Consider the following 17,655-nt stretch of genomic DNA (forward strand, 5'->3'; position numbering starts at 1 on the left):
ATGGCTGTGCAGCAGTGCTCTGCAGCTCTGTTGGCTTTGCAGTGCCAGCAGTTGTACGAGATGTGCAGAGCAGCTCTGTGAGCGAGAGAAGTTTGTGAACCAAAGAGAGATACCTTGGGTTTACTGGAATAAGGAATAGTTTAGTCAATGAGTGCATGATAAGGGAGCAGAGGGAACTGGTGCTGCATCTCCCTGTGCAGTGTCTGCAGTTTTCCCCTTCCTGTGTGCTGCAGCTGAGGAGGGTCGGTTGCAGATGAAATTTTCTTTACAGCCTCTGTTGAACTGCTTGAGGATGGAGCAAGGTGCTCAGCAGTGTATTTGTCGTTTCCAGAGCCAGGCAGCATCCATATTAATGTGGCATTGTCACACGCAGTAATTTATGCAGTATTCATTGCACCCGAGACATGCACAAGAGCATGTAAAGTCATAATGTGCTAAGAACACCCTGCAGCAGATTACTGCCTGACAAAGTTTTTTAACCAAAGGAACACAGAAGATTAGGATGATGATCACGCATCGTACAGAGGCAATCCCTGCCAGTAAGGGCTGCGGAATGAAAACGCGGAGATACCAGAAAGGGTTTGTTTTCAGTGGAAGTGGCCTGAGAGGATGCTGTATCTGAGCCTTTAGCTAAGCCAAATAACACAACGCTGCTGCTCAGCTCCAAACTCCTGTTTACACAGATCTGGGGACTCTGAGGTGCATTGAACAAAAGCGTTGGGTTTTATCCCAGCTCTGCAATGAAAAGCTGCGGTGCTCGGGGTTGTGTTTGAATGGCTCATTTGGCAGAAGTAGCCATACAACATGCTGTTCTGCTTCACATACATATCAGAGGGCTGAAATATTCAAATGACTGCTTAGGTGTCTGTTTGCCATGTGTTTAAATAAATACCCAATTTGCAAAATTTGTGGTAATGGTGCATGAAAATTGGATGTACAGTTGCATGTACTTTTGACCCAAAGCTTGTCTGCCTACTACAGATCAGACCATTTAGCTGGTAAATTCTATTAGTAAATCAGGCAGTTACGTGGTGCCCATTACTCACATTGAGTATGGAAAAACATGCAACTTCCCAGCAGTCAGGCAAGCAGCTGTATGCATACCCATTAGTATGGAGTGTTCCATGCCATTCAAACTGTTGGTGGTGATGAAGTGCAAGAAAAATGCTTATTTGTTTTAGTGACTTTTGATAAGAAATATGTTTATTGCAGATAGGCCAATGACACACCTTGATGTTTTCTTTTTCTCTCTCTCTTTTTTTATTTTTTTTATTTTTATTTTTTTATTTTCAGGAAACAAAAATCAACTGCGTCCGGCTGGCGACTAAAGGTACGTGGGTTTCCTTTCCCTGCAAAACACAGCACCAGTAATATGAAAGCTGCAGTGGTGACACAACTAGATTACAGTTACTACTCAGGGAAGAAGCTTCTTTTTAAAAAGTTTTATTTTTTTAGGAAAATATCAAAGGCAGATTGTCAGTTTCCAGAACCACTTCACTATATGTGTAGGCCCTGTTATTTCTCAAGACAGGGTCTCTCTCTCTTTGTGGTTCCTTTTTTCCCTTGTTCTATCAACTGCTTTCCTGCCCCGAGGACTGCTCTTGCTATTGGCAGAATGTGATTGAAAAAGCTTCCTACTAAGTTCATTCTCTCACACACTGTACACTACACAGTGTAGATAAGTTAAAGGAGATCTCATGCAAACCTGACTTTTAAATGGGTTCCGAAAAACCTGACCTTGAACACAGTGGGACACAATTCCTACATCACACCATTTTCATGGTATAATGCAGTGAACTCGTGGAGTATATTTCTTATTTTCATCGCATTAAGTTCAGAATAGACCTAACATCATCACTGAGCAAACCCGATACAAATGATTTAGCAATATGTTGAGACGCAGTGCTTTGATCCCCAGGTTGCTTCACAAGGTGTAGCTCTTGGGGAACCAATGATGACAATGTCTGGGTTACTTCTTGGAGTTTAGAGTTGCTTTTAACAACTCTTCGAAGGACTTCGAAGTCACCCCAGAGGATACTTTGCCAGCAAAGGTGTCACTAAAGCAATTTACTCCTAACACAAACCGAGTAGCTGTAAAAAGGCTTCCTCAACACATATCTGGTCTCAAAATGAGTTGTAAGGAAATGCTAAGATAATTGCTATGGGCCATGCTGGAGGTTAACTCTCCTTTTCTAACCCTCATGAATGCATCCTGTGCCCTTGTTGCTTTGTTGTAACGTGGAATAACTCCATTACTGCTTATGGAGTCTTCCTGAAGTTGAAAAGAAATGGGTAGAAACCCATGGATCTTTTTCTTTAAGAAGCATCACCCCATTTTTTTCCCCCATTCTTTTTAGTCCTTTCTGTTTTGTAGCAGTAGCAGAAATTAATTCCTTCTAGGTAATTTTTCATGTGCACTTCTGTTACAGCACTTACTGAGGAGTTGGGGGGATGAAAGAAGCCCCAGCTAGCAGTTGCTAGGTAGCAGCAGGGGACTCTTTTTGCCCCTATGTGGAATCTCCAGAAGTGTTACTGTCAGCAAGGCGTGAGGTTCAGGTGCTGCACTGCCTGCAGCTCCATCAGAGAGCTGGTGCTGCAGGCTGGCGGGGCTGTAAGCAGTTGTGTCACCACTGACAGCCAAGGATGAGCCATCTCTCCCCTCTCCCCTTCATCTGTGGCTCTGGTGGACCCTGTATCCTCCCGTTGTTTCCTCTTCAAGTGTTCCTTGTAATATCTTCATTTAATTCATTGCTCTGGGTTGCAAACATTCTGTGTCTCAGTCTCCCGTCCATTCCCCTGCAGTTTTCCTGGCCCGTGGGTAGTGATGTGACCAGTGCAGATATCTTCCTTTGGCCTTCTGGTGGCAGAAAGATATAAAGAGCAGGAGTGGGTGAAGTTTGGGTGAAATGATTCTCCTCTGGGTTTCCCCAGAGCACGACTGGAGGTCTCTGCATCAGCTTGGAGAAATTAGATTGATTCATTTTTGGAGTCCTGTAGTTCCTTCTACTTTAGTGGTTCCTATTTCTGGAGTTAGTGGAGGAATGTTAGTAAGTTGTCGTGCTAACTAAAAATATATTTGCTCTGTGATTATTGTTCAAATAAAAACACCTGTACAGCTCGAAAAGTCCTATTCTTCTGTGTTCTCTTGATTTGCACAGCCTGATTTGAGTACTGCTGGAAAGATTCCATAATTATTTGACCCTGAGCTGCCTTCTGCAAATGGATTTAATTTTTGTTAACCTGTTGGGTCACCAAGAAGAATCGGCAGGCTGCCTTTACTCTGATGTTCTGAACTCCAGCTCCTTTTAAAAAGTGACCTCTTCCTAATGCTAATTTGACAAGAGAAATCAGAGAGATGGGTAAAGCCTGGGGATGCTTAGAGCTTTTTGGTGATCTTATGCTTTAGGATTTTTCTTGATTGACATAAATGGGAAAGGGTAAAAAAAAAATTCTGGTAGCACTAGTGTTTATTACTGTTTTGATGGATATTACTTTTGATTTGTAAGTATGTCTTGTTTCTGTATACATGGAGTCTGGAAATCCTGTTTTTCTTCTTTTTTTTTTCCTTGTTCTTATTCTGTGATTTGCAATTTTGTATTTCTCAGTGCCTGACCACTGACAAGAATTCTGGAATGTAGCTGTGGCTAGCTTTATGCCAATTTTGGCTTTTTAAATGTACAGTATTGGCTGCAGCACACAAGCAGCGTAGCACCACAAGTGAATTTACAGTCTTAATAGTTTAACAGTCCATTAACAGTCCATTGCTGGCACCTGTGATGTATGGGCAGCTGAACCAAAGCTAAACAGTGGTTCTGTGGTTTGGGAATTTTCCATAGTTGAAGATCTCTCTATGTCATAGGGCTGAATTCCATCTACATTAACTCCATGTGGACAGAAGGACTCAGCCACTCTACATCCATCTGAGCACCTGTAGAGGGGTTTCATATCTGCCCCATCTCTGCTGGGGTGGGAAATAGGTGGAGACAGTCACAAATCTGTAATAATGTTGTGATGTGGCCAACAACTGATTGTTGGGATGTTCTGTCTGACCTATTGTGTCTGTGTGGTCTTCTGTCTACTCATTAGATTGATTATCTTTAGTGGCATTGTCATGTATTTGTCTTTATTTGCGTCGTTGTCTTTCTGAGGATAGAAAGAGCAAGGCTGCAGTGTGCCTCCAACAAAATGTTCCGAGCTGCTAGCAGGGATATCAGTGTGGTGTCCTCTGTAACAAGCAAGGAGAATGAATGTCTTGGAGTTAGGCTGAAGTTAGCTAGGCGGATCTGAGCACTGACAGCTCTCAAGCTGCAGTTCGTATCAGGGAGAAAGTGCATTTTGTTTTGCAGATTGATGCAAAAAAAAAAAAAAAAAGAATGCATACTGCTAGTGCCAGAGAAAAAGTTCATTTCTGGCTATTGGTCTAATTTTGTTCCATTCCTGGATACATGACACTCCAGTAGCTCCTTTAACGTTAGTGAAATGAGTTCTGATTTATGCCAGTAGCAGGGAGATTAGAATTGAGGAACGTTTAAGCAAGGCAAGTGTTCTCTTCAAGTAGTGGATTAACAAGGGCAGTAAATGTGAGTGTGGGAGTAATTAAGCAATAAAACGTGTTAGGCAGTGTGGTACTGGGGGATTATAGCACATCTTGGGTGTTGCTGCAAGGCACCTGCTCAGAAGCTGCGTAGCTCTAATTACTTGTCACTGCTTCAGCAGGCTGGGAGGCAATTTGTTTTGTATGTCCCATTGCCTCAAAACCAATAAAGTGAACTCAGACAACTCTTTTAAAAGAGTGCTAGTCCATTAAGAGTTTTGGACATTTCTCAGCTTGCTCTCCTCCGCTTTTGTGTTGCTGAGACCTCGGCTTCATTATGAAGCAGACTTCAGATAACCCCTTGTCATTTCAGCTTCCCTCCACTCAGGAGCTGCATCTCATCTGCCACATGTGCACTTCTCTGCACGTTTCTCCTGCCTGCTGCTCCTGCTCAGATTACCTTGGTCCTTTTGGTCCCAAGAGAGACCTCTGTCAACAGTTTGCCTCTCTGATCTTCGTCTGTTGGCCGAGATGTCAGGGGTGGGTTTCAGCATCTCAGAACAGAAGGTCGTGACACCAGTAGAGCAGCCTTCAAAGCAGAGCTAGTAGATGCTCACGTGGGCAAGTGCATCTGCTGAGCACATTTCCTTCCTTCTGGCACCTCAGCAGGGGGCTTGACTAATGTCCATGGGCCAATGGCAAGGACTTGGCACCAGCGTTTGCTGAGGTCACGTTTTGCAATCCATCAGAAAGCAATCTGCGTTTGTCCAGTCTGTGTAGCCATTCCCTCTTTTGCCAGCATGTTTCACATCCACAAGCATTATTAACCTTCTGTATCTACGCGTGTATTTATTTCCAGTTTTGTTGGTCTCAGATTTTTGACCGTTCCCAGTCATAACCACCTCCCTCCTTGGATGGGCTGCTTCTCTTCTTAAGTTACTGAAGTAATGTCATCTTTCATAGCATTAGTCGCTTGGATGCATATCGTTAGCATTAGGCATTCTTTAAAAATAAGTTTATTATTCTGTTTATCAGCTCTCTGCCATACAGTTTTCACTCAGCCAGTTTGTTTATTAATTTTGCCATTCGGTTTCCATGATGGCATTTGCTTTAATGTGTCCCATTCTTTCTGAAATAACTTGGTTGTTCTCCTTGTTTTAAAGCAACATATTTATATTGACACTTTATTAGAGAAAATTGCAACCTCTTACTAGAGAGAGCAATTACCTCTTGTATTCTTAAAGTGCATTAAATTACTTTCACGGTGTAATTGAAACCAAGGCAAAGGGCTCATTAATGCTTCCTTATCTCTTGATATTTATTTCTTCTTTTTCTAAAAAATGTGAGTTCTTGCAAATGAAAGAATGGAACTTTAATAACCATTACGAGGTACATTTTTATTTTTTTTTTCCTTTTTTTTTTCTTGTGCATGCTGCCTGGAAACGGTTTTGCTTGTTCTTAGCAGTGCTGGGTAGGCAACAGGCGACCACACGAAACCCACCCGGCCTCCTGAGCACAGGTGATTATCAGCTCAGGACCAGGAAGACTGCCGCCACTTCCAGAAGTCTGAGCAGCTTCATGACTTCTCTTTTTGTGTTTTGTTTGCGTGGGAAAATGCTTTTACAGCTGTTCAAACTGCAATATAGAGGGGACTTTCACGTAGCAATTGCTTTGCACTGATGTAAAATGTACACCTTAGCAGAGGGTTGTCTGGAGACCTAAGGAGCACTTTAATCTCCACGTGAGCCTCTGAGTGCGACTGAAGAGGCCCATGGATCCCTTGCTGGCCCTCTGCAGAGGCTGAACATCTCCCTGAGCATGCATGGAGATGTCCTGTATTTTCACATCACATAGCGTCTGCATTTTTCTGGGGTTGGTGATTACACTTCAGCTCAAACAGCTGAGTGGTAGTGTTGAGGGCATGATGATGGGAAAATGAAGACTTGATTCTGTAAGTCTTTTTTTGCACAAAGTTCTGCAGGAATCAGAGACCTTGCAGAATCAAATGGTGTAAAGCTCCTTTACAGGTCACTGATGGAGGAGCTCAGAGCTTCTCAAGTGTTTTGCAGTTTGAACATGAAAGCCTTTGTGTTGTAAACTTGCATAATACTGAAACTGGCACCTCTGCATTGCTCCAAAAGATTTCAGTCTAGAAGAGAAATACATCATCTCGTGGAAATAGTTTCCACTGCTTTAATTTGATGTGCAGAAGATGACCCACTGGGACATTACAGAGTGGTGTGTGATTAATGCAAATGGGTGGGAAGAGGGGGTTGGGTTTTCAGTTTTGGAGTGGGTTACATTTTTGTAGGAATGCACCTCTTCTCATACTACGTGATTATCTCCATATAGATAAGACTTTTCTTACTCAGCAATTATTTAGCCACATGGAAGGACAGCTGTGGTGATACTGGGCAGAAAAGTACTGAGATTTCTCTGAAGTTCAAATGCTTTTAAGATTGAAAAAAATCGTCCTGCTTTTTGCAGAGGATTAACACCGGAAAGGGGAACTGCCTTAAAGACGAATGCATGACAATATAGAGACCTCAAAAATGGATCTGGATCTGAAAGGGGACCAATGAAATTATACATGCAAAAAAAAGGGAAAGTTTAGGAGGAAAAAAGTTCTTACCATAAACAGTTTTGCTGCAGGTGAAAGCTGTTTCTTTAATAGCTTTTGTTCCCTCAAATTTATATAAGATGGTTCAATTTTTGTCTGAAATATATTCTAGTTTCGTAGACAGGTAATGTATTTTTTAAACAGATTTAATCCCACTTCAAATCTGTTTGTTATTGCATTTTGTCTTTTGATACACTGGAATATTACTCCTTTGACAGGTTTATTCTGTTTTGTGCTATTTATTTCAGAAGGTTGCATCACATTTTTAAGTTAGAAGCATGAACGTGCTTTTTTTTCTCTCCCTTGAAGAAGTCTCAGCCTTCAAAAAGTTATTATTTTAGCACAAATTTATGTACCACTCTAATTAATTGTTAATAACAGACACACTTGTATTGCTCTTACTGAAAAACACTCCTGGCTGGGAAGACAAATCAAAGCTTCCTAGCATTTGGATGCATGTTGGACTAGAGAGCTGCTTTATTTTCTTTCAGTTTGGTGTCAAGATTGACTTAGAGGGGTTCAGGGTGTCCTGAGGGCATCCTTACCCCAGGTTGCTAATGAAGCAGCTCTGAGTTAGGGAAGAACCTAGAGAGGAATGAGGCCAGAGGTGAGCAGGGCCTGGTAGCCTAAACCTGGAGGCTGGAGGCCATAGCGTGTTGCAGAGCCCCAAACAAAGCTCTGACACAGCTTTCTCCATGAGCCCATACTCAGAACCAGGTAGGGTTACTAATGCAGGACCTGCTCAGTTGCCTCCAAGACCTGGACGCATAAGAGACAGTATGAGAGCTGGCAGTGGCACAAGAGAGGTAGGCATGGAACAGACCCCTTCTTAACTGAAGAGTATTCTTAATAGAAGAATAGAAATAGAGCGGAAAGAAAAAAAGCCTTCCTTCAAGATGGGTCTGAAAGTGCTGCTTCAACTTAGCAAAGTGCAGGAAGCTTCCCAGGATCTCATGCAGCCCACACACAGCATGCATATGCAGACGGACTCCCTCATGCATTGACTACGTGGATCCCTTTTTACTGTAAAGCAGTGAGCTTCCTCCTCAGCTTGCAGGTGAGGTCTTAGCCATAGGTTCTGTAGGCCACCAGGATGCTTAGACCACCCTTGTCAGCCAGGCTCGGGGGTGCCCTGGTTTCACACTTTGTTATATCCACACCTCTGGACTTTGCTTGCTGCTTTTGTAATTTCTGCAGCTGCTCTGGCTGTGGGGTTTTAATGATAACCACGTGGAGAGCAGAGTAACGGGCACTGGCTGGTGAGAAGGTTAATTAGTTGTTATTCAGAGCGTGAGCTCTGTTCTACACCCATGCCATCATCCTGCACTGAAATGCTTTTGGCTGCATCAGTCAAAAGATTGATCCCGCTCTGCATACCGGAGACCACACAAAAATTAAGTCGCATCTGTAAATTTGGACTTTGAGAAATTTTGCTCTTTTTTTCTTATTTTTTCTTTTAATAACTGAAAGTCAGTTTTTAAATAGCTCTGCATAAGTGGAGAGTTAAAATGGAAATGTGCTTTCACCTTCTGAACCATCACATCGCTCGTAGACATCACAACGGCTGCTCTTTATCCGAGCTCTTCTTTCAAGTAAATGTAATAACCTTTCTCATTCCTGGGGCCGTATATCTGCTGTTAGCACAAATTAAGTGCTTCTGCTCCAAAGAGAGAGGAAGAAAAACAGGAGGAGAGAAGAAAAGCCTTTGTGGCGGATTTACCTGGAATCTCCGGAATCAATTATTCTTTTACTGCTATTTTTTAATTCTCATTCAGTTCAGTAACGCTAATCTTGATTCCTTGCTGTTTACCCTCATCCTCCTGCTGATTCAACCTGTATGCCTGATAATCTCTCATATAAATTCTGCTCAGTCTCTCTGTCCAGGACTACTTTGCTTTGCTGCTCTTTCCACTTAGAATATGGTTGAAAGCTTTTGGCTTTCATCATTCTTTCCACTCCTTTTGAGCTTTTTTAAAGAAATGAGAATGTCTCATTGTGCTCTGAAGCCAGAGCAAGTAATCCTGTGCTGTTTGCAGACCCCAGTAACTGGGGGTGGAAAATTGACACAGCGATGTGATGTGTAGTGAGAGTGGTGGTGGTGCTCCTTTCTGCTGAAATGCAGCAACCAAAGGCATAGCCAAGGTGAAGTGTTGTTGTTAGAGGCCTGCCCTTGTGTCTGGTTATCTAAGATTGAGTTTCAGAGGTGTAGATATAATCTGAAAATACAGGGGAAAATAATTCGAGATGCAGTTACTTTGAATATTTTAAGGTTAGTTGTGAAAGAGGTGCTGTAAAAACAAAGGGAAAAAAATAGGAAATATTGTTTACTAGTGAAAGGAGAATAATTGTCTTTTGAAATCAGCCTGCAGGTCTGTTACGTTCAGCACGTTGCCTAGCCATTATATGCTGCAAAGAAATTACTCTGATTAATTGAGCAGCTTCTTTGAACTCCTAATGACTTTTAACCCATTATTTTTCCTCAATTTTTCTGGGTTAATTGTTACTTTGAGGTAATTTTTCTGATGAGCTTTTGTTTCAAGAGTGACTTTCTCCCCATAGGAGTAATTATTTGGTGTTACAATTTTAAGACCAAACCTATTCTTCACCAGGTAATTGTCTGTCCATCCCTGACACTGGCACTGCCCGTTTCTAGGTACATCAGTCTCTGAATTGCCAGGTGTAAGAGTGCCATCTTCCACTCAGATGCTACCTCTGTTTCTCCCTTCCCCCCATTTGTGAGAGGTGCTGTGTTGTGATGGCTGCAGGTCTCAAATTGCAGTGCTCAGCTCTGCTGTATGATACCCAAGGCATCCCCTTAAGTCTTTCTGGATCTGTGAAGGAGATATCATTGTTTATTATTTACCTTGCATGAGCATTTAGAGGATTTAAATTAGTCTGGAAATGTCTAATGCTACGAATGAATACTGGCTGGTAAGTGGAAGGTTTTTCACCTTCCCAGTATTTTGAGGAAGGCTTTGTCTGCTCTTCAAGAACTCGAATTCTGGCTGTTGGAATCACTTGCAAGCCATCTCACAGCTCAGAGCAGCTCTTCCTCATGGGCAGAAATTCTTTCAGCTGAAGAAATCATCTGGCGGATCTAACTCTGGAATACAAGTGGCAGCTCTCTCTGCTGGGAGTCACTTGGAATTTCAAAATTACTCCTGTCCTTATCAGCCAGGGCAGTGCCAGCTTTACCCAGGATCTGGAGCGGTAGGAAGATCAGAAGGCTGTGAAAGTCCAAGGATCTGGTGCAGCACCAAACCATTTTGTCAGTGGTCAGATACTGCAGCAGTCCGGGATTCAGGTGTCTGCACACAACAGGATGGCTGGGGTCGATGTCAGGTGCCTGTGAGCAAATTACTGAAGCCATTGCTGCTCGCTGAGCCATAAGCCCAACTCCTCCTGCCTGGTGAGGTGAGTGAGTGTCTGTGAAGAACACATTTGCTCTGATCTCTGCAGTGACACGGGAACAGCATCTCCCAAGAGCATGTAGCTTGGGCCGTGTCCTGTCTGCAAGGTGCCACATCTCAATTTCAGTCTGGGAATCGTGAAAGGCTGAAACAACAAAGCAGACTGGGTCAGTGGGGAAGGACTGTAATCTTCAAACAGATATGAACATCTAATGGAGTGCATAAATGTACAAAACATACATAAACATGTGTCCCTGAAAGCTGTGACTTGTCTAGTAGATCAAACACAGAGAGTCAAGGGTGCTGTGGTATTCCCTTCTTGGGATCTGTTGTCTGTCGTTTACCTTCCCTATTAAGAAAGTAAGCTTAGGGCAGGAAATTGTCCTGCTCGTGTTAGTGCACTGTAATGGAGTCCTGCCTTCAGTGGGGGTCTCTGGGTGCCACTGAAATACACACAGCAATGACAGCAGTGACCTGTGCTGCACCCTGCTGTACCAGCATCCAGGCTGCAGTTACGAGGAACAATTTATCCTAGGAGATGTGGTGGAAGTCCTGCTAGAAACTGGTTATAGCAGTTTTGTTTTTCCCTTTTGATGTAAACAGAATATAAATGTTGTTTACAGAAGAAAAAGTGTTTTTAAAGGTATTCTTATGAAATGAAACAGCCAGTTTTTGTGGGCTTCTGTGCTCAGAAGATTTCAGATCCACATGTGTGACAGAAAGAAGCAGAACTGAATTCTAAACTGTTTCTGTCAGGAGCAGCAAAAGTCATCTTCTGCAACTGCACAACAGCCCATGGACCTCCTGCTCCCAGCACAGACGTGTTCTCCTTGCCTCCAGATGGTGACAGTGCAGCCATAGCAGGTTTAGGCACCTACGGAAAATTACAATGGAGTGGCAAGAGAACAGTGCACTTCTATGGGATTGCTTCATTGCAAAGATTTAAGAATGTGAGGCTCAGGAAATTACTGGCACTGTCATATTATCAATTCCTCGGCGCTATCAGCTAAGACAACTTCCAAATGGTTGGACTAGTAGCCTAAAGGAATCGTTGGCCTTTGCCAAGATAGATAGGAAGAGTTGCACAGAAGATCCGAGTGAATCAGTCACTACAGCGTGGAGGTGTCAGGATGGATAATGAGGCTTTAGTCTCTTTCTAGAGCTGCACTAGTCTACAATAGGAAGAGAAATATCAAATAAAAATACACTCCACACACATTGCCTGTAGTAATAAGCAACAGCCTGGCAGAATCAAACCAATCCAGAGAATCAGAGGATGGAGCTGACAGCACATTCTGATTTTTTATTATTATTTTTTTTTATGTGGCTCACAATTGGTGAGGGCACTCAGATGGAACAAAAATGGGTGGGTCTGACTTCACCGTTCGTGGCTGTAAGCGATTCTCCAACACCTATCATTTAGGGTCATAGGAGTAACTGCAGCACAAGCGAAGGGTAATTTGGAATGCTACTTATTTGCACATCAAACAAACAGAGTTTCAGCCATTTTCAAGGTAAAATTGTACCTTTATCATTTATTTTGTTATACAATAGTGTCAGGATTGCTGTGCAATGACATACAGCTCGCTTCTTGGACAGATTTGTTCTAGGAGATGTTGTCAAACAATGATGGTAATATGCAGCTGATATGCTATTTTATTTCCGTGCTCAGGAGTCCCTTCAGTGTATTTTAGATGTGTACACAGAAGTTACTGCTGAGCTCTTAAGTGAATGGGAAAATTGGTGGACGCAGCAGAGCAGTGCAATTGTCAGGGACAGAAAGCTGAAAATTACATGTGTGCCTCAAACAGCAAAGAACGTTCTTGCTTGGTAAATATTGGATTTTCCTGTGGCAAACTAGATTAACAGCTTAGCTTTAGGAAAGCTGAAATCATACCTTTATCACTGCATGTGGTGAGTTTTCTTGTTTTGCATTTATTGTGTCATTGTTCTGTGTTTACCCTTCAAGATAAGATGAGAGGAGCATGTAATACTTTATTCAAGATCTGATCCTCGTCCCAGGAGGTCCATTGGCTTAGGCCTTACTTGGAACATACTACAAAGCCTGTATTACATGGTGTGATCATGGTCACCTCTGGGACTCATCTTTCAGACCTCACACATACTAACAAGTGGCAAAGGGGCAGAAGAGCAACACAGTGAGGCTTTCTACTAATTGTCTCACCAATATATGGCTCAATTGAATATCCTTGCCACGAGCAGCTGCTACGTGAGCAGAAGTGGTTCAGCTTTTCCAGGAGGTCAGCAATAGAGTTGTGAAAAGAGCAGAGCATTACTGTCTTCTCATGACAGCACTGCTTTCACCTCTTATTGCCTGTACCGTGTCTGATCTGCAGGGGAAGACCTGGCTGATGCCAGCAGCAAAGTTGAAGCCCAAGATAAAATTGTGATCTCAAGTAACGTGAATGCATTTAACTGCACCAAATGCAGATGTGTTATTCTTAGTAGTAGTTACAGAGATTAAGAATATAGTAAGAATAGGCTGACTTAGTCTTCAGATTAACCACAACTCAAATCTTGCAAGGCTTTCAAAATTGAGCTCTGTGCTTTAAGTGTTATTTAGAAAAAATTATGTGCAGCATGTGACAACACTGGCAAAGCTGAGGTATATAATGCACATTACGTTATTGCAGGGCTAAGGACTCTTGAAGTCAGATTATAACAAACAAGTAAAAGAAGAAATGCTTTGTAAATGTCGTTTTTAGGTGTGTAGGATGTGTTGTTTAAAAAAGTTTCCTTGCCTGAGCCACAGAAGAACTCCTGCATGGAATACATGAGGCGATGTGGAGGGGGCTCTGTGGGTTGGGCTGATGCTGTAAATTGTGTGACTGTCATTGTGTGTTCACAAAGCCAGGCTTTCCAAATAGTGAGAAATACAAATTTGTTCTGGTTTAAGAAAAAAAAAAAAAAAAAAAGAGTTTCTGCAAGTGGTATTATGGGATATACAACTGCAAACTTCTACACCCACCATTTTGATGAGTAAGGCTTGCACCTTCACTTAAGCTGCTTGGGATGAAAATTATAACTGCTGTTAATCTTTCTGCTTCTGGGTGTATGCTGAATGCATCACAACATTAAATTCCTGAATACAGTGTAATATTGCAAAATATTAGTTGCCTTACCCTGGGATTTTGCACCCTACTACTGCCCTGAAATTTCTGGCATTGGTCATTCTAAAAGGCAGAAAGTAAATGAGATGGCCTGCTGCATTATAATTGCAAATATGTTTTTAGGCTTTCAAATTAATATGAAAACTGGATCGTTGCAAGATTTTTCTACAAGTTCTCTCTTTATCTTCTCCCTTCTTTCCCTCCATCTTTTAAGGAGCTTCCACCCAGAATTCCAATGCAGTGGAGCCAGAAAAGCAAGTTGACAGCACAGTGAAAATGGCTGGAGTTATAGCTGGGCTTCTGATGTTTGTTATTATTCTCTTAGGAGCAATGCTTACCATCAAGAGAAGGTAAGTTTCTGCTTTGCTTACATCTTGGACCTCCTGGCTAGAATGCTGCTGTTTCAATAGAACTCTAAATTTGGCAGACATAAATCATTCCATCTGTGTTACTGGGGGCAGCAGTGAATATATATTTATATAATACTACTTAGAAGTTGTGGTCACAGAATAGATGGCTGTTCTGCCAGATATTTCATGAGCAACAAAAATATGGTTGTTACTCCAGAGAGCTAATGATCTAAGAGAAGGAACAGAAAAGGAACATGGTGCGGAGGGTTGGTATTATTTGCAAGAATTAGATTTAGTTTATAGGGGGATAAAACTTAAAACAAAACATGTCCGATAACGACATTTGTTCAAAGAGTTCATTTTATGTGATTTTCTGTGGACCATTTGCACTTCTACTTTGAAGAAGGCCATTGTAGCTGCTGCTGTTTGAAGAGCTTCTCATTTTCAGCGTAATGCACTGATTCAGCAAACCACTTAGAGATTTTCATAAGGAGAGGATGTGTTTTGTGTTTTTACCAGTTGCGTTTTTAAAGAGAGCTCTACTTTTCATCAGTAATTTGATTCCAAATGAAATGTGAGCTAGCCAGCCTGGCAGCCCCTTGTCTAGGGAGCATGCAGTGGGACCTGTGAGAGCACTGAAGATTCTTCTTGGCCTGCTGTAAGGAATGAGACTTGGCAAAGTAAAACTGTTCCTTGGATATTTCTTTGTCTCAGTGACAGTCACATCCTTCAATCACACAAAAATAGGAAGAGCAATTAAACCTAGGCATGATCTTCTTCTGTAATAAGGCAGAGTGCACACGCACTGACTTTACGCTGCAGATGTGGAGAGGAGGGCTGGGTTTGCAAAGGAACTCAGGAAGCTGGAGAAATGAGCTATGGGAACTTTATGAAGTTCAGCAAAGTCCTGCACTGTGGGATGGAGTAACCCCACCCAACCTACAGGTCTTCAGAAAGGAGGCTGGAGGTCTTGGAGGAGGAATGGAACACAAGTGAGCAGTGTGCACTTGGAGGCAGCTGCAAGCATGAGGGTAGCCAGCAGGTTGAGGCACGTGTTTATCCCCTTGGCACTGTTGAGGTTGCTGTGGGTATGCAGTGTCCAGTTTTTGCAGAATCTCAGCACAGTAACAGCGCTGACACACAGATCAGTCTAGAGGAGGGTTGCCAAAAAGGACTGGAAATTGGAAAATCTTTTTATTTTAGAAATTCAAAAATTTGCCTTGGATGAAGCCCTGAGGGACTCTCTGTAGGTGGAACTGGTTTACACAGGAGGTCGGGCTCAATGACTTTGCAGTAGCTTTTCCAAATCATGTGATTCTGCAAAACTGATCACGTATGTACTGAGTGCTGTGAATTCCTTCTGACTCAGATAAAGGAATCAGTCTAGATTCTGAGTCCGTTTTTTGGTGTGTAAACGCATCAAACTTTGTGGACAGATGTGCATGCGTTTTGTACTCATGCCTACTGCACATGTGCTCACTGTGAAGCCCAAATGGTACAGCTGTCTCCAATTCCAGCCTCCCTGCAGCTTCTCTGGTCATAAAGAGAAAAAAAATCAAATGCCTTCAATTAAACAAACAAACTGAAAAAGAACTTCAAGAAGAATTGACCTGCATTTCTGATCTGTTGAATGTCCAGCTGTCATCCACTCCTGCTACCTTTCTAAATGCTCTAAGAAAAGCTGTACAGCTTGAAAGGTAAAACTTAGGAGGAAACCCACCATGATGTATGGAGTAGTGCCACCTCTGAACATCCTGGTGTGTTTCACAAGCTATTAGGAGTTGATAACATCTTTTGTTTCTGCCCCACAGTGTGTTGTTATTGTAAATTATGTGCATTGCTGGGCAGAAAAGACAGGACTTTTCATGATGACCTGGAGTTCATTACCTGAGGACAGTCTTTGCTGTGGTGCAGTCTGCCAGCAGCTCAGTAGGAAGGGTGAAAGTACCCTTATGAGCCTTATGCTTCCCTGTTCTGAAAGCAGACAGGCAGAGTCAGCAGGCAGCATCTCTTTGCCAACTCGCTGTTGCTTGCTGACTTACCCTCTGGAATATGCACTGTAATAAGAAATAATCAGGCTCATCGACTTTAAAACCTTTTCCCTTTTAGAAGCTGTCACAGTGCATGGAAAGGTTCCGGAGGTGTGTGCTCTCCAGGTCTGTGCACCTGATAGACCTGCTGCTTGTGTCAGCCCTGCTGTCCCTGGGGCAGCACCACTCACATCACACCGAGGTGTGGGGCTGAGCATGGACATGCACTCCTCAAAGATGAACTGAAGGCTGTCGGGCTCATTTTTTTTGTAAACCATTGTGGATTGGGAGCAGATTTTATAAAGGGAAAGGTTGCTTTGGACCACAGATTAATCTGAAGTTCTGGAGCAGCACAGCTGAAAGCTTGTCTGAGAGAGCAGCTGAACAGCAACTGTGTTCTCTTTGTGTTTTACAAAGAGAAATGTTAGAAACTTAAGCTCTGGAGTTTGGTTTTTGCATTAACCTTACTTTAAAGAGATCCCCCTTTCAGTTCATGGAGGCTAATGCCTCTGTGTACGAGACAGTTGTCTTGCAAGGCGACAGTGCAGAAAAGTAATTAGATACATTTAGGGCATTTTCTTCAAATGGAGCTGGCAAATATCACAGTGGTGTTTGTTCGTGGAGCAGGACTTCATAGTTCATTGATAACAGACACAGCCACGGATTTCCTGACTGAAGCTATGCAGTACAGAGCACTGGAAGGAGAGAGGCTAGGAGGGGAGGAAGCACTAAGAGTAGGAAATTGGTTGGGCATTAGGAGTAGACAGGTCATCTGTGTTAAATATCTGTTCATGTAAGTGAGGTTCTCTTATAAATATGGCTGTCCTACAGCATTTGAAATCAAAATGACATTTTCCAGGTTTTGGGGACCTACTGGCTACATCAGTTATGTTTTTGCAGCTCCAATATCATCATTTTTAAATTGCAGTTCGTTTTAGCTTGGTAATTTACAGCATGTGAGCTGGTGGTCATTTGCCTGCATGTATTGCTTTCTTTCATGAACAGCTAGATATAGAATACCTTGAAGTATCTAATTTTTGTTGTATCAAGATATTACTAATTATATAAAGAGTTCATTCATTTGCACTTCATATAGGTTAAACGTATTTGTGGAAGAGAGAATCTAGGACTGGTTAATAAAAGTGTTCTAAAACTAGAAAATGAAGGCATTTGCAAACCCTGTTTCTGGAGGAAATACCCTTTGATTTTGCATCCCAGAAGAATTAGGTCCTGGTCGATTCTGATTTCATCTGGACAGCTTTAACTCCTCTGTAATCGTGACTTGCATTTCCCTGGAGTAAAAATGTGACTTTTCAGGCTTGTGCATCTGAGCAGACAAAGCCTCTACTGAACCCTTTAAGTATAAGACTGAATAAATTGGATCAGACAGCCTGTCACGGGTGCACTGTAAATAAGTTCTTTAAAGTGCTGTTGGTAGCAAAAAAGGAGATTTGGGGCTATGTAGGGTCTAGGACTGCTAGTTCCTTCTAGGAAACTCCAGCGCTTTATTCTGGATTAGGATTTAAGTTGTTATTTTAAGCTAATAAAATAAAACTCAAGAGTGTCTTGTGCAGAATGTA

At 42.3% G+C, this 17,655-nt stretch overlaps 1 protein-coding gene across 12 annotated transcripts in view; it reads left to right on the top strand.

Moving 5' to 3' along the window:
• The window catches only part of PTPRT (protein tyrosine phosphatase receptor type T), a 554,909-nt gene that overhangs the window by 352,232 nt on the left and 185,022 nt on the right, over positions 1 to 17,655 (top strand). For all 12 annotated transcript variants that reach the window (XR_014887677.1, XR_014887680.1, XR_014887679.1 and 9 more), the window contains exons 13-14: positions 1,294 to 1,330; positions 13,910 to 14,045. Coding sequence is in view for 3 of the 12 variants with exons in the window: in XM_085241335.1 (XP_085097461.1) it covers positions 1,294 to 1,330; positions 13,910 to 14,045 (173 nt within the window). In the remaining 9 variants the exon portion in view is untranslated. The remainder of the gene's footprint in view (positions 1 to 1,293; positions 1,331 to 13,909; positions 14,046 to 17,655) is intronic.

The sequence above is a fragment of the Meleagris gallopavo genome, chromosome 22 (assembly GCF_905368555.1).
Source record: "Meleagris gallopavo chromosome 22, MGAL_WU_HG_1.1, whole genome shotgun sequence".
Classification (NCBI taxonomy): Eukaryota; Metazoa; Chordata; class Aves; order Galliformes; family Phasianidae; genus Meleagris; species Meleagris gallopavo.